Source organism: Chionomys nivalis, chromosome 19 (assembly GCF_950005125.1).
Source record: "Chionomys nivalis chromosome 19, mChiNiv1.1, whole genome shotgun sequence".
Taxonomy (NCBI): Eukaryota; Metazoa; Chordata; class Mammalia; order Rodentia; family Cricetidae; genus Chionomys; species Chionomys nivalis.
Window position 1 is genome coordinate 61200714 of NC_080104.1, and position 19626 is coordinate 61220339.

Sequence of the window (19626 nt, forward strand, 5' to 3'; positions counted from 1 at the left end):
CATTAGGATTCATAACAGCAAAATTACAAATATGAAGTAGCAACGGAAATAATTTTATGGTTGGGGTTACCGCAATATGGGAAACTGTATTAAAGGGTCGTAACATTAGGAAGCTGGAGAATCACTGGCTATATAATTACGACTAAGGGATCAGAGCATCTTAACGTGTTGGGGATCTCTGGGACAGCTCACGACGGTTCTAGAGCCCAGCAGTCCGTGTGTCTCCCATGACTAATGCCTACCTCTCCAGCTCCCCTCACACCACAGCGTTTCTTCCGCTTGCTCTACCTTCGCCATCTTTGGGCCCCAGGCCTGATGGGCCTCCGTCCTTCCACGGACTCCCGAGTGTCCCTCTCGTGCGGTTCACCGGCCGTCCTGAAAGGATGTCCGTCCTCTCCTGCCCGCCCGCCCGCCCGCCAAGACACCGGTCTAGTCGCGTGCCAATAAAACTGTTCCAGCCGGGCGGTGGTGGCGCACGCCTTTAATCCCAGCACTTGGGAGGCAGAGGCAGGCGGATCTCTGTGAGTTCGAGGCCAGCCTGGTCTACAAGAGCTAGTTCCAGGACAGGCTCCAAAACCACAGAGAAACCCTGTCTCGAAAAACCAAAAAAAAAAAAAAAAACTGTTCCAGAGTTTTCCACGTGGGTCTCATTCTGCCGTTTTTTTTTAATTATTTACTTATTTATTTATTATGTATACAATATTCTGTCTGTGTGTATGCCTGCAGGCCAGAAAAGGGCACCAGACCCCATTACAGATGGTTGTGAAAACAAACAAACAAACAAAAAAAAAAACAGATGGTTGTGAGCCACCATGTGGTTGCTGGGAATTGAACTCTAACCTCTGAGCCATCTCTCCAGCCCCTCATTCTGCCCTTTTTTACAAGCGCAGCGAACCACCCGTCGCCTCTGGGCCCTTGCCACTACCCGGCCTGCCCCATGTCGGGGCGGGGAGGCGGGGGGGGGGGGGGGGGGGGGCACGCAGCCACGGAGGAACTGCGCACACTCTGGTGCACCGAGAGACCCGGACTCCGGCAGCGACGGACCCGAGGGGACCCAAGAGTGACGGAAACGCCGCCGTACCTCCCTAGCCGACGTCCGGCCCCGCCCCTGGGGTGGGCGGACACAAAGGCGGCGCAGAAAACCCGGGGTGGATTTGCTCCGTTGCACCCGCGCGCTGGAGTGGGCAGTGTCATTAGCCGGCTGCAGTAACGGGGTCGCCCCCCTACCAGAGCGCTTTCCGAGGGAGTTGCACTTGTGCTTGTTAGAGAAAGATTTAAAATCCTGCCCTTGCCCTCCCGCGGAGGCTTGAGAGGACTCGATCGCCAATCTGTCTATTCTGGGCGACAGGGGCTCCGGAGTCCCCGAGCAGGGTTGCAGGGGATAGTGGAGTGGGGCACCTGGCGCCTCAGTCCCGAGCCCTGGCGTGCAGCACTTCCCTAGTCGGCGGCCCTGGCTCCTGTCCTCACTTCCTTCCCTTTTTGGCTCCTGCTGTCGGGCGGGCGGACGCGGGGAGGGGGAAGCGGAAAGGGCGGGAGAGCCCGGGAACCCGGCAGGGTTCGGGAGGGGGGGCGCGGAAAAGCTCGGGAGGGGACTCGATCGAGGGCCAGAAACCGACCAGGACAGAGGGCCAGGACCCGCGCGCAGCCTCTCACCCCTCCCGACAGGTCAGAGCCAGAGCACCGGGTGACCCTGCCCATCCCACACTTATGATCCCCTAACCCCTAACGGGCACTGAGGACCCCGGTTTCCTACTCCCGTGTGCTCCCTCCCCCCAGCCTTCCTGAGGGACCCCCACCCAGGCCTTCCCTGCCCGTGTCCCCCACGCCCGTGTCCCCCACGCCCGCCTGACTCCACCCCCACCCCACCCCTCTCTCCCCAGGCGCCCCCATGGCTTGACCCCGCTGATTCCTTCACTCGGCCATGCTCCCGCGGCCCCTGCGGCTGCTTTTGGACACGAACCCCCCCGGGGGAGTCGTGCTGAGCAGCTTCCGGAGCCGAGACCCCGAAGAGGGTGGGGACCCAGGTGGCCGGGCCGTGGGCGGGGGGCAGGAGGAAGAGGATGAGGAAGAAGAAGAGGTGAGACGCGGGTGGTGGGAGGCAGGGCATTAAATATTTCTGAGACTCTCCTCCTTCTGGTGTCTCTGGGTCCCTCGGTCTCTTCCGCCCTGCCTCGCTCACATCCGGACCTCTGTCTGGGTATCTGGCCGCGGGTCCTGGTGTCTCTGTAGTCCTCCCTGTCCGTCTGACTCGGGACCCGCCTGCAGGAACCTGCCGAGTTCCTGCCTGGAAAGTCTGGCTGGCAAGCTGGCGGGCTGTGCCTGCGGGGCGCAGGCCCTTCTTGCCCGTGCCTGCCTCTGAGAGCTGCCTCTGGGCGGTGTGTCTAGGTCCCTGTCTCCCTCCTGGTTTTTGTTTGGCGGGGAGGGGTTTGTTTCCACGGTAACCAGCTCCTCAGCCTCTAGGATTGGGGAGGGAACCCTCAGATTTCGCCGCCCCTTCCCCCACCCCCTGGTACCGGATTGAGCCAAACCTAGAGGTACTGGCACCTGGAGAGATGATCCCAGGATAGGTAGACTGTGGTCATCTTCGTTCTTAGGGACTCATAGCTGTGGCCAGCAACAGGACTTAGGGCTTCAGGAGGGTCCAGAAGTTAGATTCGGAGCCCAAGAGGCCCTGGACTCCTGGGTCCCGACATTAATTAGTAAAGTTAGGGTGACTGGCAAGGCTGGTTTTTCGGGATCAGTCGGGGGAGGGGCTAGGGCCACATGACTATGAATCTACCGCTCCCCCCCCCATCACCCTTACTTCCCCTTCTTGTAACTGGGATTGGAGCCGCCACCTTCAGGGGGTCCCCAGCGCTGAGATTTAGTGGAAGCTGCATTCGGGAGACCTGGGAAAGGGGTCTATGAAGAGGGACTAAATTTGGGCTCCTCTGCTTCTGTCAGGGAGGGCGGGGCATGAGACGGCCTGACGATTCAGCTTCTCTCTGCTTCAGGTCTCTCTGCCTTCGGCTTTGGGCCTCTTGTGGCGCCCTGCTCCTGTCCTTTTCACCCCGCTTTTCTGCCGTGTTGGGCTCAGCTGTGTGTGGGGGGAGGGATTTGGGTGTGTTCCTGCATTCAGTTGGCACCTCACTGCAAGCTCTATTCCACCGAGCGCTGAGGCGGTGCGGGGGGGGGGGGCTGTCTGAGCCCCAGTGGGGGTAGACCTGGGGTCACCAGCACCCTCTACCCCTCGTACTCGCTGGTATTGTCCCCCGCCATCGCAGGTGAGGGGTACAGTGGGAGGAGCAGGGCCTGGGGAACAATGGCTAGGGACCGGACCGGAGGTGCTGTGGAACTGACTTCCTCTTCCTTGCTTCTCCAGGCTCCTGTGTCTGTCTGGGATGAGGAGGAGGATGGCGCCACCTTTACTGTCACAAGCCGCCAGTATCGGCCTCCTGATCCCTTGGTGAGATCATGACTTTGACCCCTCACCTCTCAGTTCTTTCTTTGATTTCTTTCCTCTCTTTTTGGCCAGAGCGCTGGTTGGATGTCTGGAGTCTAGGACTCTGTGGTGTGGTTTAAGCCATGTACCTTGTCCTCTCTGAACCTTAGCAAAAGCGAGCGAGGTCTGGATTACCCCAGACATCTAGCAGTAGGCTTGGGGAGATCAGTGTGCCCCTCCGTGTTCTCCAGGCCCCCTTGCCTCCCCCGCGTTCCTCCCGACGGCTCCGCGCTGGCACTCTGGAAGCCCTGGTCAGACACCTGTTGGACGCCAGGACGGCAGGGACTGACGTGACTTTCACGCCAGCGTTGCTGGCCACGCACCGGGCCTTCACCTCCACGCCCGCCCTGTTTGGGCTTGTGACTGACAGGTCCGGGACCGAGGGTTGAGGGGCTCCTGGACGTGGTCTGAGCTCACAGCACCAGGGGGGTGGGCAAAGCGGCATAGGTAGAGCTTCTCCTCATCCCCAGGCTGGAAGCCCTCGAGCTGCGTGCTCCTGGCGAGCTAGAGAGGACCACAGGGTGAGTGGCCCCTGACTCTACCTCGGTCCCCTCTGAGGAAGCCGAGGTTGGACCTCTGACCCTGGCTGGTTCCCCTTCTCCCAGGGTAGCCATCTCCGTTCTTTCAACCTGGCTGGCCTCTCACCCTGAGGATTTTGGCTCTGAGGTCAAGGGTCAGCTTGACCGGCTTGAGAGCTTCTTGCTTCGGACAGGGTATGCAGCACGGGAGGGTGTTGGGGGGGACAGTGCTGACCTCATCCGAAACCTTCGGGCCCGGGTAGATCCCCGGGCCCCCGACCTTCCTAAGCCCCTGGCCCTTCCTGGCGATTCCCCTGCTGACCCCACGGATGTCCTGGTGTTCCTCGCTGACCACTTGGCCGAACAGCTGACCCTGCTAGATGCGGTGAGACCTTGACCTTTGACCCTACACTCTCTGACCCCTCACTAACTCTCCTTGGCTCCAGATCCTTTCCTTGCTTCCAATGCTCCTGGATTCCTCTGCCATCTGCTGCTCTGACCCTCCCTTCCCTCCTCCCTGTGGCTGTCATCCTCCAGCTCTGTGCCCTGCTGGTCCCTGGTATTGGAAACTTGCCTGGCTTGTCTATGAATTGTAACCTATGACCTCCACCCTGCAGGAGCTGTTTCTCAACGTGATCCCCTCTCAGTGTTTGGGAGGCCTCTGGGGTCACAGGGACCGGCCAGGACACTCTCACCTCTGCTCATCTGTCCGAGCTACCGTCACACAGTTCAACAAGGTGGCAGGGGCAGTAGTTAGCTCTGTCCTGGGGGCCACCTCAATTGGAGAGGGGCCGGGGGAGGTGACCGTGAGGCCCCTCCGACCCCCACAGAGGGCCCGGCTCCTGGAGAAGTGGATCCGAGTGGCAGAGGTGAGAAAGAACAACCCTGCTTGGGGCTGTGCCGCGGAGAGGCCAAGTCTTGACTCTGTTTCTGTCCGCACAGGAGTGCCGCCTGCTTCGGAACTTCTCCTCAGTCTACGCTGTTGTGTCTGCTCTGCAGTCCAGCCCTATCCACAGGCTTCGGGCGGCCTGGGGGGAAGCAGCCAGGTGGGAGGCCTGGAGCGCCGGAGGCCTGGAGCGCCGGAGGCCTGGAGCGCAGCAGCTAAGTCAGGCCTGTGCTCAGACTGTTCTTCTTCCCTAGGGACAGCCTCAGAGTCTTCTCCAGCCTGTGCCAGGTTTTCTCAGAGGAAGATAATTATTCCCAGAGCAGGGAGCTCCTCATGCAGGTGAGGCCAGTCTTGCTTTCCTACCTCTGCACCTGCTCCCTCCTCCCAATCACCTGGTCTCTGTCACCACCAGGAAGTGAAGCTGCAGCCTCCTGTGGAGCCACACTCCAAGAAGGCACCAAGGTCTGGCTCCAGGGGTGGGGTGAGTGATCAGAGGGGCTGGGACGGGAGGCTCTCCTGGTGAGGTGAATAAAGCTGGTTCTGTGGAGGGAAGGGCTGTTTTCTGACAGGAGTCTGACCCTGACCTCTCTGCAGGGTGTGGTTCCATATCTTGGGACCTTCCTGAAGGACCTTGTGATGCTGCATGCCGCCTCCAAGGATGAGCTGGAGGTCAGTGGTGTGTGTGTGTGTGTATTTGTGTGTTTGCGAGAGGTCCATCCTGGAAGGCTTAACAAGGCTCAACAAGGGCACCTAAGGGTCAGGCTACAAGACAGAAGCAGCAGACTGGCTACAGTTTCTGGAGCCAGGTTCTGTTACCATGGCAAACAGTTCAACCTCTGCACTTCAGTGGTCTGTTGGTATATGTCCGACTGTCTACGTCAGCCGGTTAATGGGTTCCACCCTCAGTGCTGCAAACGAAAGAAAATGCTGAGGCTTCTAGAAAGCTCCCTGTCCTGCTGTGAGCCCAGTTTTCTCATCTAGAAGCTAGATGCTTTTCCTCAGACAGCAACTTAAAGTCTTAAAGTGTCCAGCAGAGCTGGGCGTCAGCTGGAATCCCAGCACGGCACGTGGGCAGACACAGGCAGGTATCATGACTTTAAGGCTGGTCTCATCTACGTGGTGAGTTCTAGACCAGTCAAGGCTACACATAGTGAGACCCTGTGAGGCTGAGAGTTTGTGTCTGGGATGTGCCTGGGGACAGGGGTGAACCCAGGGTCTGAGTGGCTCGTGCACTGCCTGTTTGGGGACGGGGGTGTTCTCTCTGGTGCCCGAGCAGGCTCATCATTTTCGTCCCTTACTGCCCCTGCAGAATGGCTACATCAATTTTGACAAGCGGAGGAAGGTGAGCAGACTGAGGCTGGACGCTGGGCTTCTCCGTCCATGCCCCAGGAAGGGAAGGGGGAGGCAAACTCAGGGGTCCCTGAGTTTTGGCTCCTGCAGTTTGAGGGCTCCTTCCCAGGAGTTTGCTGTCCTTTCCGAGCTGCTACGCCTCCAGAACGAATGTCGTGGCTATGACCTCCGACCTGACCCCGATATCCAGCAATGGCTCCAGGGCCTCCAGCCATTAACTGAAGCTCAGAGGTGACTGGCTGGCTGGTTGGAGGACACGGGCTGGGGACGTGGGTGTGGGTGTGTTGGTGGCATGTGCTGACCTCTGCCCATGGCTATCCTGTCCAGTCACCGTGTGTCCTGCGAAGTGGAACCACCTGGTACCAGCGACTCTCCTGCTGCAAGGATGCTCCGGCCGACACTAGTCATCTCCCAGTGGACAGAGTAGGAGCACTGCTGGCCGGGAGCTGGTTTCCTGGGGACCTGCCACTGCCCGTTCTCTAATTCCCTGCCTCTCCAGAGTCCTGGGCTCGGTTGGAGGCCCCACTCCTCTGGTGTCCTGGGATCGGCCCAGTGTTGGGGGAGATGAGGTCCCTGGAACCCCTGCTCCCCTGCTGACTCGGCTGGCCCAGGTGAGTCCGCTCTTAACTCTGACTATGCTAAGACATTTCTTTTTCGCCTCCTTCCCTTCTGACTTGACCTGTCTGCCCCTAGCACATGAAGTGGCCGTCCGTCTCCTCTCTGGACTCTGCCCTGGAAAGCAGCCCCTCCCTGCACAGTCCTGCTGACCCCAGCCACCTCTCCCCTCCAGCCTCCTCCCCTAGGCCTTCTCGAGGTCACCGCCGCTCAGCCTCCTGTGGATCTCCATTGAGTGGGGGCACAGGAGAAGGGGCCTCTAGGGGTGCTGGATATGGGGGAGGAGCATCTGGACCAGGGTCCTCTGATTGCCGAATTATCCGAGTCCAGATGGAGCTGGGGGAAGATGGCAGCATCTACAAGAGCATCTTGGTGAGAGACATTTGTGTCGCCTTGGGTTTGGGCAACTCTGCATTAGCGGGCCACTCCCTGAGTTCTGGGGGCTGCACTACACCTTCAGAGCCAACAGTTTTCCTGCATGCTTGTTGTACTGGGCACCATGTGGGCTGGTTTACCGGGCACTGGCAACCACCATTTTGGGTTTCCTGTTCATTTTAACTCTTCCGGCTGTGTTGGAAGGAAAGGAAGCCGGTCGTCATGTGTATTTATTGCTCTTCTGGTCTCTTGCAAGGTGACAAGCCAGGACAAGGCCCCAAGTGTCATTAGTCGTGTCCTTAAGAAGAACAATCGTGATTCTGCAGTGGCTTCAGAGTTTGAGCTGGTGCAGCTGCTGCCAGGGGAGCGAGGTGAGCAGCGGGGGGAAGGCAGAGTGGAGGGTGCGTTCTCGCCGGGCCTGGGGGAGCAGTGAATGCCTGACCCTCTGCACCCACAGAGCTCGCCATCCCACACTCGGCTAACGTCTTCTACGCTATGGACGGTGCATCTCACGATTTCGTCCTGCGGCAGCGCAGAAGGTCCTCCGCTGCCACACCGGGCTCCCACGCCGGCCCCTCTGCCTCAGGGACTCCCCCAAGCGAGGGAGGAGGGGGCTCCTTTCCCAGGATTAAGGCCACAGGGAGGAAGATTGCGCGGGCCCTGTTCTGAGGAGGATGTCCCGTTGGTTTACAGAAGTCATAGCGCTTGCACCAGGTGTGAGCAGCCACCAATGGCGGCCATTACACCAGGGCGGAAATCCCGAAAGGTGGCCAGCAGCCCTGGGACAGTGAAGTGCACTTGTTTACCAAACCACCTCAAAAGCCAGCCCCATGGGACTGGTGACCATATAACCAAATTGGGTCCCTGCACATGGCGTCCACCCGAGGAATGTGGCATACTGTCAGTGCTGGGGAGAGTACACTCCTGCCACGTGCTAGCCTGTGAAGGGCCCAGGAGAGGCCTAGAGGCTGAGCCCAGGGTGGAGGACGATGACAGGACGTTCTGCTGGGACTTTCTCGTCCCACACTGGGGGTTCTTGTCACTGTGCCAACACTAAGATAATAAACCAAACACTACCTGATCCCGTCCCCATCCTTCAGTGCACAGAGCTGGACACGAGGACTGGGGAATGGGTCTGAAGGCACAGGACAAGGGCCAATGGCGCCACTCCCGGAGGTCCCCAGCATGGCTCAGTGTTCACGGGCTTGGCAGGATGCACAAGGCTCTGGTCCATCCTGGAACCTGAGAGCAAGGTCCTGGTGACAGTTAACCTGGTGATGCCCTCACTCCTGGCCCCTTCATAGACTCGGCTTTCCCTTGCCACAGACCCTAAGAGGCAAGGGGCTCCTGAGGGACAGCGGTCACTGCGGACGTCCCTCAAGACAGAGTTGTAAGAGATAATTTAGGACAAAGAAGTTAAAGAACAACTTTGTGGATATGACACATAAATTTGGGAGAATTTCAGATTAGTTAAGTTACATTCAGTCAGGCGCTGGTGACGCATGCCTTTAATCCCAGCACTCGGGAGGCAGAGGCAGGTGGGTCTCTGTGATTTTGAAGCCAGCCAGGTATACAGAGTGAGTTCCAGGGTAGCTAGGTTTATACAGAGAATCCTTATCTCAGAACAAAAAGCAACAAAAAAAGTTAGATTCAAAGCAATGGTAAAGACGCCAGGTGAAGACGCCAACGCTCTAGGGCTGGGGGGTGGGCAGGTGCTCAGTGAGCGACCACGTCCTATCCCGGGTTCTCAGGCTGAGAACTCGGAGTTCCATAGCTAAGCTGACGTTCTCAACATCACGCTGCACTGCATCTTAGGGAAGGGAAGGTAACGGGCTGCACGAACAGGCAAGACACCGCTTGAGACATTTCAGACTCCAAACTGAAGGCGCACAAGCAAGACCCTGTGTTTAGTTCTCAGCACCAGGAAAACGAGTCACGAGAACTGCCACAGAGATTCCAGCGGCAAGAACTCTATCTCAGAGGACCGTAGACTGACTTGCTTTTGTTTACATTTTATTGGCTATTCTAGTGGGGACCCTGGAGCTGCCTCACCCCTCCCTCCCCTCCCCCTTCCATGGGGGTCAGGCCTTCCCAGGAGCCTTTGCTGCCTGGGCTCGCTGGAACTCCTGTTGCAGCTGAGCAAGGGTTTCCCTCTGTTGCTCTGACTGCCGCTCAAGGTCCCGAAGCTGCGATTCGTAACGCTTACTGAGGAGGGGAAGAAAGGAGAAATGAGTGGGGCTCATTGCTGAGCAGCGAAGGGGACTGGTGGTGAGGTTTGTGAGGTTTGTGGGATGGGAGTCGGGGGGGGGGGGGGGGCGCTAAGGGAAAGAAAAGGCTGATGAGATGAACCAATCTCCAGAACCCACACGCTGTCCTCTGACTATACCTGAGTTGCCATGACACCCGTGACCCCCCCAATTGTAACACAAAAAGAAAGGTTGAAGTGGTGGCGCCTCTAAGCCAGTCCCTCGGAAGGCAAAAGCAGTCGTATTTGTGACTGAGGCCAGCTTGGTCTAAGCAGTGAGTTCCAGGTCAGCCGATAGTCTATGGCGAGACCCTGTCTCAGGGAGGAGTAAAGGAAAGGAGGGCTTGGGAAATGGATAAGCGGGGCGGCTGTGGAGAACTACCCAGCCCGGGCTCAACACTTCTGCGCTGAAATGCCAGCGCAGGGCGGCGAGGCACTTACATTTCCGCTGTGATATAGTCTAGCCTCTTCCCCACCGTGGCCCGAGCCTCCCCTAGCTCCTGTTTGACAAGCACGGGTCCCAGCAGCTTAAAGACCACGTTGGATCCATCCAGCAAGGCTAGTTCCTGAAGAGGGGATGGGAGGGTTTATGGGATAACCGTACCCAGCAGAGCTCCTCCTGGCCCCAGCGTCCCAGATCTCACCTCCTTCACGATATTATTTTCTGTTAGCTGGGCCTCAAGCTTCTGCCTCCCTGACATGGATTTACTTAAGTCTGAGGTGGTGAGAGGAAACGCATGATTAAAAACAGCGAATGGGCCAAGACCCGCACAATCCCGGAGAGGCTGGAGGTGAGGACAGAGCAAGGATGCCGAGGCGAGGGGCACGAGGCTCCCTCCCACTGCGGGGTGCTTGAGTTGAGAGCGGAAAGGGGCAAGACCACGCCATCTCTTCTCTTACCCTTCTGCAGCTGTTGGTATTTCTCCACTTCTCCCTGCAGCTTCTTTTGGATCAGCTCAGCCATAGTGAAGATGAAAGCCTAGGGCGGGGGTCGCTGGCTCTCAAGCGATGGAAGGCACCTGGGCTCCGCTTTCTGGCCCTGCGGAGGGACAGCACTTTCTGTTGGCAGCTCTCTGAGGCACCGCAGCCTTTCCTCATCCAGAGCAGCCACTCCCTAGGAACTGGAGAGCGAAAGCAGACCCCGAATCCTCCAAGCCAAACCCTAACCTCTTCACGTTAGACCCACTGTCTTAATAAACCCGGAAGTAAACAAGGCATGCCGGGAGAAAGACGGCGCCGGAAGCCACATTCTGACACATGCCGGGACACGTAGTTCTGACCTGTGTGACACTCGTTCTACCGAAAGGGCTAGACCCGAGAGGTTTTAGGCAAGAGAGAGAAGTTAATCTGGCAAAAAAGGACTCACCGTTACCAGGATTCTGGACCCGGACTTGCCTGTTAGTCATCATGTGGTCAGAAGCCGCCCCTCGGGCGACCCTACCGGCTCCTAGAGGCTTGCGGAGGTTTGCCTTCACACAAGATGGCGCCAGAGGCTTCAGATCCCGTACGGCGATGATTGGACGAAGGCCGGAAGTTTCTTAGCTGTGGGACTGCTGAGAGGAGTTCCGCACGTGGGTCGTTGTTTCGCGTTGCTCACCGAGATGGAGACAGCCCCCAAGCCGGGCAGGGATGTCCCACCCAAGAAGGACAGCCCTCAGGCCAAGAGGAAGGTAGCGCCTTGGGTGGGAGGCGGCGGGCGCCATGGGGCTCGGGCTCCGGATCGGGCTGCGAGTGCGAGCGCTCCTCCTCTGCCCCTAGAAACCGCGGCGGTACTGGGAGGAGGAGGTCACCCCGGCCGCCGCCCCCGCGGGGCCGCCTCGAAAGAAGGCCAGGGCTCGGGAGCCGCGACCCCCTAGATCCAAGGGCGTGCGCGGCGCCCCGAAGTCTCACTTCGGCCGGAAGCCCCAAGCCCCCAAGAACGCCTCGGACCGGAAGAAGCCGCGGCGGACCCTGTCTGGGGTGAGCCTGGGACCGACGGGGCGGCGGGCAGTGCGGGTGAGAGGAACCGGGTCGATCGGAACCTGCCCTTTGCCTTCCTTGCCCTCGCCAGGCCCAGGACCCGTTCCCAGGACCCGCCCCCGCGCCCGCGGAGGTGGCCCGGAAGTTCTGCCGCATTGACAAGTCCAAGAAGGTGAGGACGGGCCGGACTATGGGGCGGGACCGCAGGGAGGCTCGGCTGGTGGCCTTGCTGGGGCCCCGCGGGTGCTCAGCGGCTCTTCCAACCCTGTTGACAATACCCTAGCTCCCCCATTCGAAGCCAAAAACCCGCACCAAACTTGAGACGGCTGAAGCGCAGGAGGAGGAGGCAAGCGTCAGAGCTGCCCGGGCCGAGCTGCTGCTTGCTGAGGAACCTGGGTGAGTGGTCCCGGATCCGCGCTCTCCTACCCTGTTTTTCTGGGACTTTGATTTTGCATTTTCGTGTTTGGGTGCCAGCTTCATGCTAGAGAGCGTCCCTGTCGTCCTAACTGCCTTTCAGGTTCCTGGAAGGAGAAGATGGTGAAGACACAGCCAAGATACTGCAGACAGACATCGTGGAGGCCGTGGACATTGCAAGCGCTGCCAAGGTGAGCCTGAGGCGGTAGAGCGGCCCAGGAGACCACCTGGCCTCCTTCATTCGTTCATTTTGTTTCCCACCCTCTCGCAGCACTTCGACCTGAACCTGAGGCAGTTTGGACCCTACAGACTGAACTACTCTCGAACAGGGAGGTAAGGCTGAGTTCCAGTGGCTCGTCCCTCTTTCTGAAGAAGGACTTAGTGATTTGTGTGTATGCATGTGTGCACACGGAGGCCAGAAGAGAGCAGGCTTTCTCTGTAGCATTGGAGCCTGTCCTGGATCTGCTGTGTAGACCAGGCTGGCCTTGAACTCACAGAGACCCATCTGCCTCTGCCTCCCAGGTGCTGGGATTAAAGGTGTGCGCCACCACCGCCTGGCAGGGCTTGTGTTTTCTTAACCAGGAAGCCGTCAGGTTCCCTGTGGTCATCCTGTCTTCCTTTCCTTGGGTGCTGGGGTTATAGGCATGTACAGGACACCCAGGTTGCTAGTGTGCGCAGTCCCGGCTCTGCTCTGTCTCTGCGCTGCCTCCTGTACCTCCCCTGTCCCCTTTTTAGGGAAGAAGGGTTGATTCTGGCCTATAGCTCTGGGGAGTCATCACAGCGTGAGCTGGAGGGAGTTGAGCTCTTTTTTATGGTTCTGGATTTGGAACCCATGCCCTTGTGTGTGCCTGCAAGGCGCACACTTGACTCGAGCCACACCCACCCTCGGCCACTCAGCTTCCAGTGACTTTGTGTGTGCCTGTTCACTTGATGGTGTACCTGCACACAGGCATGTATGCGTGTGATTTCCAGAGGCCAATGTGCCATCTTTTTGTGTTACTTTCCAGTTTCTCTCCTGTTTATCGGGTATGAGTGTGTCTGTGCATGGCCGTGACGTGCTGGAGTTTTCTCTCCGTCTGCATGTGTGTGGGTCTGGAGTTCAAACTCAGGTCACCAGGCTCGCACCGCAAGTGCTTCCAGCCGCTGAGCGTTCTTGCTGGACGTCCACTTTATATTTTAGCGTTTCTAAATTTTTACTATTTTGCACATGAGTATTTCGCCTGCATGAGTAAACATTGTGTCAGACGAGGGCATCAAATCCCTAAGAATCGGGGTTACAGATTGTTTTGGTTGTGAGCCGCTGTGTAGGTCCTGGGAACCGAAGCCAGTGTTCTCCACAGGAGCGGCAGGTGCTCACCGCTTAGCCATCTCTTTAGTCCTCCACCTTATTGCTGAGCGAGTTCCTCACTGAACCTGGAGCTTGTTGGCCACCTGGACTGTGTCCAGCAGGATCTGTCTTCCTTGGCCTCCCTGGTGCTGGCATTACACGTGTGGCCCAGGATCTGGGCTCAGGTTGTGTGCTTTCGTGGCAAGCTCTTCCCTGACTGAGCCATCCCCCTGGCCCCTCGTGTGACTCGTGACCTCGTGCGGCTGCGTTTCCTCAGCTGCAGGAGCTGTGCCCGCCTCGGTTATGCAGTGCGCGTCTGGGGGCTGGGGCGGGACTGACCGAATGATTCCCCCGTCAGGTCAGGACGCCCCCTGAGTCAACTCTGCTTCACCTCCACAGACACCTGGCATTAGGAGGTCGTCGGGGTCATGTGGCTGCCCTCAATTGGGTGACAAAGAAGCTCATGTGTGAGATCAACGTCATGGAAGCGGTGCGGGACATCCAGTCAGTGCTCCCTCTGCTGGCAGTCGATGGGAGTGGGTCGGCCGTTCCCAACTGGGTGATGCCCTGTGGTCCTGGCTCCATGGAACTCCTTCCCCTTTCTACCCAGCTTTCTCCATTCTGAGACTTTGCTCGCTGTGGCTCAGAACCGCTGGCTTTACATCTACGACAACCAGGGCATTGAGCTCCATTGTATCCGTCGCTGCGACCGAGTAACTCGGCTTGAATTCCTCCCCTTCCACTTCCTCCTGGCCACCGCTGTGAGTGGCTGTGGAGCGGAGGGCCCTGTGGCAGCCCTTGGGAGGAGCTTTCTCCTTTAGGACCAGCAGAGGGACACTGGACAGCTGGACATCTATCTCTTTCTCCCTCTCAGTCAGAGACGGGCTTTCTGACCTACCTGGACGTGTCAGTGGGGAAGATTGTGACAGCTCTCAATGCTCGGGCTGGCCGGCTCAGTGTCATGGCGCAGAATCCCTACAATGCTGTGATTCACCTGGGACACAGTAACGGTCAGTTCCTGGCTTTTTTTTTTTTTTTTAAAGACAGGGTCTGGTGTTAGAGGAGGCCGCTTGTTTGTCCCGGCCTCCCAGAACCAAAATAACCACACAGAAAACTGTATTAATTAAATCACTGCTTGGCCCATTAGCACTAATTTCTTATTGCTAACTCTTTCATCTTAATTTAACTCATTTCTATTAATCTGTGTATTGCCATGTGGCTGTGCCTTACTGGCAAAGTTTCAGCCTGTCTGACTCTGGTGGCTCCATGGCTCCTCCTTGACTCCGCCCTTCTTTCTCCCAGCATTCAATTTAGTTTTCCCTGCCTAGCTCTGCACTCCCTGCTCTGCTATAGGCTCAAAGCAGTTTCTTTACTAACCAGTGGTATTCACAGCATACAGAGGGGAGTCCCACATCAGTCTGGTCCTGTAAGGAGTCTTTTTCTGTCTTGTCAGCCATCTCCCAAATAACAATGTGGAGACTTATGAGTACTCAGCCTTAGTTTAGGCTTGTCCCACTGGCTCTTCTATCTCAGCCCGTTGATACTGATCTATGTTCTGTCATAGACCCCACCCGAACCTCCTGCCAAGCTTGTTACCTCATCTCGGTACTGTGGTACTGTCCATGCTGCTTCTCTGTGCCTGGTTGGGTCTCTGCCCGAAGTCCGGCCTATACCTCCTGTGTAGCTATTGGCCGTTCAGCTCTTTATTAGACCAATCACAGTAATACACCTTCACACAGTGTACAAATATTCTACAAGTACCTGTCTCAAACTGTGTTTCCAGCAACTGGCCTGCCTCCCTTTGCGCGTGTGTGCTGGCCTGACTGACGCGCTTCTCTTGTGCTTTTCTGCCCCTCCACTAACAGCAAGAGCCCTGTCTGGTTCACTCTGGTAACCCGGATTCTCCTCTTACCTCCAGGCACCGTGTCTTTGTGGAGTCCAGCTGTGAAGGAGCCACTGGCCAAGACTCTCTGTCACCGTGGTGCGGTGCGGGCCGTGGCAGTGGATCCCACAGGCACGTAAGTCACTTGTTGGGGGCGGTTAGGCAGGAAGAGATGGAAGGCAGTTCCATCCTGAGTTCCTTTAGGAGCACAGGCTGCGTCCAGCCTGCATAGTGTGTGTGTCCTTGCCGTCCTGTGCAGATGGCCTAGTTTACGGGAGCGCTTCCCAGGCCTGCTGGTGTTATGTCACTGAAGACCTTTGGTGGCTCTGTTACTTGATGTTTTACAAAAGTCTCTCCAACCTGAACTGAACTCCTCTCTAGCCACAGGAGAGTAGATTCAGGGACCCATGCTAATGTCCCCAGGCAGCCCAGAGCCTTGCCCACCAGAGGTGCCCTGTGAATGTCTGAAGGATGAGAGGATTAAGAAGACAATATAAGTCAGAACAGTCGGGGAATGTTGGTACCTCCTCAGACAGCTGACCTCTGAACCGACACCTTTGATGAGGGTGCCGCGGTGTGTTGTAGTTGCTAGCACTGCCTGACTGCACCTGACCTCGTGGTAATGACGGATAAAGGAAGGCTTAGCAAGCTGATACTCCCACAGTGTGTGCCTGAGGATGGGGAGCTCTCTGCTCCATAATTCACGGTGGCCTAGAACACGAAGCAAGCCTCCTGAGTGGGATTACGGGTGTGTGCCACAGTGCCTTTTCGAGCCACAGTTCCCAAGTTCTTCAGGAATCAAAAGCATTGGTTGCCTGGGCAGGGCTTGGTAGTGCTCACTTTAATCCCAGGAGACTGAGGCAGGAGGATTGAAAGTTTGGAACTAGTCTGGGCTACATATTGAAACCAATCAAAAACCTCGTTCTCCACATGTCCTGGGCCGAAGTCTGGTACTTGGATCATCACTGTTTTTTTAAAAAAAAATTATTTATATTTTATATGCTTTGTTGTTTTGTCTGCATGTATGTCTGTGTCAGGATGTCAGATCTTGGAGTTACAGACAGTTGTTGGCTGCCATATGGGTGCTGGGTCCTCTGGAAGAATAATCAATGCTCTTAAACACTGAGCCTCCGGCTCCTTTATTGGTTGTTGGTTTTTCGAGACAGGGTTTCTCTGTCTAACAGTCCTGGCTGTCCTGGAACTCTTTGTAGACCAGGCTGGCCTTGAACTCAAAGTGATCTGCCTATCTCTGCCTCCCAAGTGCCGGAATTAAAGGTGTTCACCACTACCACCTGCCTTGGATCATCTCTCTTGATCTTTCTTGTACTAAGTCCTGCCTGCTGTTCTTTGTCCCTCTGGGAGCTCACTCTCTGCCCTCTCCTGCAGGCATGATGTTGTGTTTCTGTGGCGTATCCCTGAGCGGTCTTAAGAGAAATTTCCACTCCCTCTTACCCCAGTGATCAGTGGCTTTGTACATGAAATTTCTGTTACTGCAGCTGTGTGTATGTGTGTCAGGGATTTTATGAACAGGGTTTCAGACTAGCGCTGAACCCAGTGCTGGGACTAAAGCTGTGTGCCACCACCACTACCCGGCTTTTTTTTTCAACAAGGTCTGACAGGGAAAGCCTGAAGTTACCAATTACCAATTGTTTTCAAGATGCTGGCATCGCTCTGGCTGCTGCCATTGTTTTTGTGAACAAGTGATTTGGTTCTGCCCGATCTCTCTCTGTGCCAGCTTGACTCTGGAGAGTAAGGAAGCCCTGCTGAAGCTTTGTGCCTTTAGTGCCTACTAGACCTGAGCTCTAGCTTATCCTGTCGGGGCCTATAACTCTCCTGCCCAGGGCTTCACTCTTTATCCTGTCTGCTTAGCTCTGGTTCCCCTCAGGCTACAGCTGAAGCAGCCTTTTCAAGGCTTTCAGGAAGCTGCGTTAGGACCGCCCTGAATTGGCTTCTGGAGGCTGACATGCTTCTTGCAAGTACAGCAGCTGGGTTGCCAGACTGGGACTTGCCAGCCTCAGGTCCTCCCGAGGATGTGACACTGTCCGGATCATTCTGTCATTTCTGGTTTGTACCAGTGGCCTTTTTAGCAGGACATGGTCTCACTACACAGCCCTGGCTGATGTGGACAAGGCTGGCCTCGAGTTGACAGAGACCCCCCTTAGTGCTGGGATTAAAGCCCTGTGCACCATGCCTGGCCCAGGGGCCTTTTTGTCCTGCCGGATGCTGTTGGATTATTGCCCTAGAATTTTTCAGTTCCTTCCTGGATTCAGGGTCAAGGCCAAGAGACTCCTTGGCAAGGCTCATCACCTTTAGCTCCCCTCTCGGCCTCTGAAAGAAAACAGCTTGTCTGTGGGGCAGCGCTACGCTGTCCGTGCACTGTTTTGCTTTCTAGGAGGGATGTCTTGGGAAGCATGGTCTTCACCTGTCCTGGCGCTGGCGCTCCCGGAAACCCAGTCCTCCTCTCACTGGGGCTCTCAGCAGCCCTGAAGACAGCTCCTGCTTTCATGTCTGCCCGCAGCTGGTCGGGTCTCTTGCTAGGGGAGGCCTCCCTCATCTCTAAGTGTGCTTGGCCCCTTTGTTGAGCCACCCTGCTGCCCTTCTGAAGTAGAATGCATGGTTAGGTGTAGACTGGCATGCTCTACAGATCTGTGACTGGTCTAAGGCAGTGTGGGTCCAGTAGGTATGGGAGCAGACACCAAATAGGCCTGGGCCCGGAGTAAAGGGTAGAGCAACTGTCCAGCGGGCCCTGAGTTCAATTCCCCCCCAACCACAACAAAATCACAAAAGACTTGACATCTGTCTCAAGCCACTCCCTAACCCAGATTTCCTCTCTGGCCTTGAAAACAGGTCCAAATCCTTAATCTCAGCCTTTGGGAGGTACAGACAGGTTGATCTCTCCGAGTTCAGGGCTCCATAGTGAGACCATCTCGAAAGGAACAAATACTAAGTAATGAATGGAGACAGTGGGGTGAGTTGTGTGAGATGCAGGCAGTGTTTAGTGTGGAGAGAACTTACTAGTCTTTTCTTTCACAACCAGAATAGATACTTGGGATTTCACCACAGGTTCTGCCACCACCCACTGGAGATTAACTGGTTCATTTCTCACAGGTACATGGCCACTTCCGGCCTGGACCATCAGCTGAAAATCTTTGACTTGCGAGGGACATTCCAGCCCCTGAGTGCCCGGACCCTGCCCCAGGGAGCAGGACATCTGGCCTTCTCCCAGCGGGGACTGTTAGTTGCAGGCATGGGTGATGTGGTCAACATATGGGCAGGGCCGGGCAAGGCCAGCCCCCCCTCCCTGGAACAGCCCTACCTCACCCACCGACTCTCGGGCCATGTGCATGGCCTGCAGTTCTGCCCCTTTGAGGACGTGTTGGGGGTGGGACACAGTGGAGGCATGACCAGCATGCTGGTTCCTGGTAAGTGGGCCAGAGAGTGGAACAGCTGGGGGGGGCCGACAGGCCCAGTCAGTCCAGAGTGGTAGGGCTGGTGCGTTCTCCTCCCTCAGGGTCTGCTGAGCCCAACTTCGATGGTTTGGAGAATAACCCTTACAGAAGCCGGAAGCAGCGCCAGGAATGGGAGGTGAAGGCGCTACTGGAAAAGGTAAGCTCTGCTGGCACTTTGTCCCCTCCCCCATCCTCTCTGGTGTCACCTCCCTGGGGCTCCTACCCATGCCTGCCCTGTGACTCCTCCAGGTACCTGCAGAGCTCATCTGTCTGGACCCCCGAGCCCTGGCAGAGGTGGATGTGGTTACTCTGGAGCAGCAGAAGAAGGAGCGGATAGAGAGGCTGGTATGAAGCTGTCCAGTGTTCAGCCCTCCTCCTCTCTGTGCCCTACCTCATTTTGAAGTGCAGCTCCTGGGCTGCCCTTGATTTCATCCCTGTCCCTTGTCAGGGCTATGACCCTGATGCCAAGGCCGCCTTCCAACCCAAGGCAAAGCAGAAGGGCCGAAGCTCCACAGCCAGCCTGGTGAAGAGGAAGAAGAAGGTCATGGACCAGGAACACAGGGTACGTAAATGTGGGTGTGGTCAGGTGTCAGCCTGCTCCTTATCAGCCAGCCCCTGCTCACTTTGCCCTGTGCTCCCCACTTCCTTGCCTCCAGGACAAAGTCCGCCAGAGCCTCGAGGAGCAGGAGGAGCAGCAGCAGCAGCAGCAGCAGCGACAGAAGCAGAAGACAGCCAAGCCCACTAGAGCCCGCCCTTCTGCACTGGATAGATTTGTGCGATGAGCCAGAGGCGGCATTCCCCAAGATAACCACAGGGGCCAGATGGCTCAGTGCACAAAGACACTTACTTACTGCCAAGCCTGAAGATACACAGCAGAAGAGAGTCACTCACACAAGTTAACTTTCTGTGGACATGTGGACTAGTGCACATTCGGGGCGGCATGCAGTGTGTACACACACACACACAAAATGTAAATAATAATAAAAGATCTATAGGGAGTTCATCCCGTGTGCCTTGTGTCTTACCTTAGCACTTACTTAGCTAGCTCCTTGGGTGGGTGGGTGTTAAACAAGGTTTTGGAGAAGTATCTGGATCACCCTGTAGATGTTTTCCCTGTATGGGGCT

The 19626-nt window shown here is 56.8% G+C and overlaps 3 protein-coding genes across 6 annotated transcripts; 2 read left to right on the forward strand and 1 right to left on the reverse strand.

Moving 5' to 3' along the window:
- Window positions 1-1548: 1548 nt before the first annotated feature.
- On the forward strand, window positions 1549-8307 carry Rgl2 (ral guanine nucleotide dissociation stimulator like 2). 2 transcript variants are annotated; one of them, XM_057794417.1, is made up of 18 exons: window positions 1549-1665; window positions 1881-2077; window positions 3362-3445; window positions 3673-3851; window positions 3952-4002; window positions 4087-4384; window positions 4617-4868; window positions 4942-5045; window positions 5140-5224; window positions 5298-5366; window positions 5480-5554; window positions 6195-6227; window positions 6345-6466; window positions 6563-6658; window positions 6735-6846; window positions 6929-7222; window positions 7482-7596; window positions 7683-8305. In XM_057794417.1, the coding sequence occupies exons 2-18, from the start codon at window positions 1922-1924 to the stop codon at window positions 7892-7894; spliced, it is 2337 nt and encodes a 778-aa protein (XP_057650400.1). In that variant the 5' UTR covers window positions 1549-1665; window positions 1881-1921; the 3' UTR covers window positions 7895-8305. The 2 variants fall into 2 exon arrangements, with proteins under 2 accessions (XP_057650400.1, XP_057650399.1); XM_057794416.1 differs by having other exon boundaries at window positions 5140-5347; window positions 7683-8307.
- A 418-nt stretch (window positions 8308-8725) lies between these two features.
- Pfdn6 (prefoldin subunit 6) lies at window positions 8726-10981 on the reverse strand. 3 transcript variants are annotated; one of them, XM_057794426.1, is made up of 5 exons: window positions 10866-10981; window positions 10371-10509; window positions 10115-10185; window positions 9912-10036; window positions 8726-9430 (listed from the first exon to the last, which is right to left on the reverse strand). In XM_057794426.1, the coding sequence occupies exons 2-5, from the start codon at window positions 10432-10434 to the stop codon at window positions 9307-9309; spliced, it is 384 nt and encodes a 127-aa protein (XP_057650409.1). In that variant the 5' UTR covers window positions 10435-10509; window positions 10866-10981; the 3' UTR covers window positions 8726-9306. The 3 variants fall into 3 exon arrangements, with proteins under 3 accessions (XP_057650409.1, XP_057650407.1, XP_057650408.1); XM_057794424.1 differs by having other exon boundaries at window positions 10837-10961; XM_057794425.1 differs by lacking the exon at window positions 10866-10981 and adding an exon at window positions 10638-10686.
- Wdr46 (WD repeat domain 46) lies at window positions 10901-19498 on the forward strand. Its single transcript, XM_057794420.1, has 15 exons — window positions 10901-11140; window positions 11229-11429; window positions 11521-11601; window positions 11713-11825; window positions 11947-12034; window positions 12115-12176; window positions 13570-13674; window positions 13781-13931; window positions 14045-14180; window positions 15089-15188; window positions 18161-18474; window positions 18564-18658; window positions 18751-18846; window positions 18950-19063; window positions 19158-19498. Exons 1-15 carry the CDS (start codon window positions 11072-11074, stop codon window positions 19281-19283), a joined length of 1851 nt encoding a protein of 616 aa, XP_057650403.1. The 5' UTR covers window positions 10901-11071; the 3' UTR covers window positions 19284-19498.
- The last annotated feature ends 128 nt before the right edge of the window (window positions 19499-19626 follow it).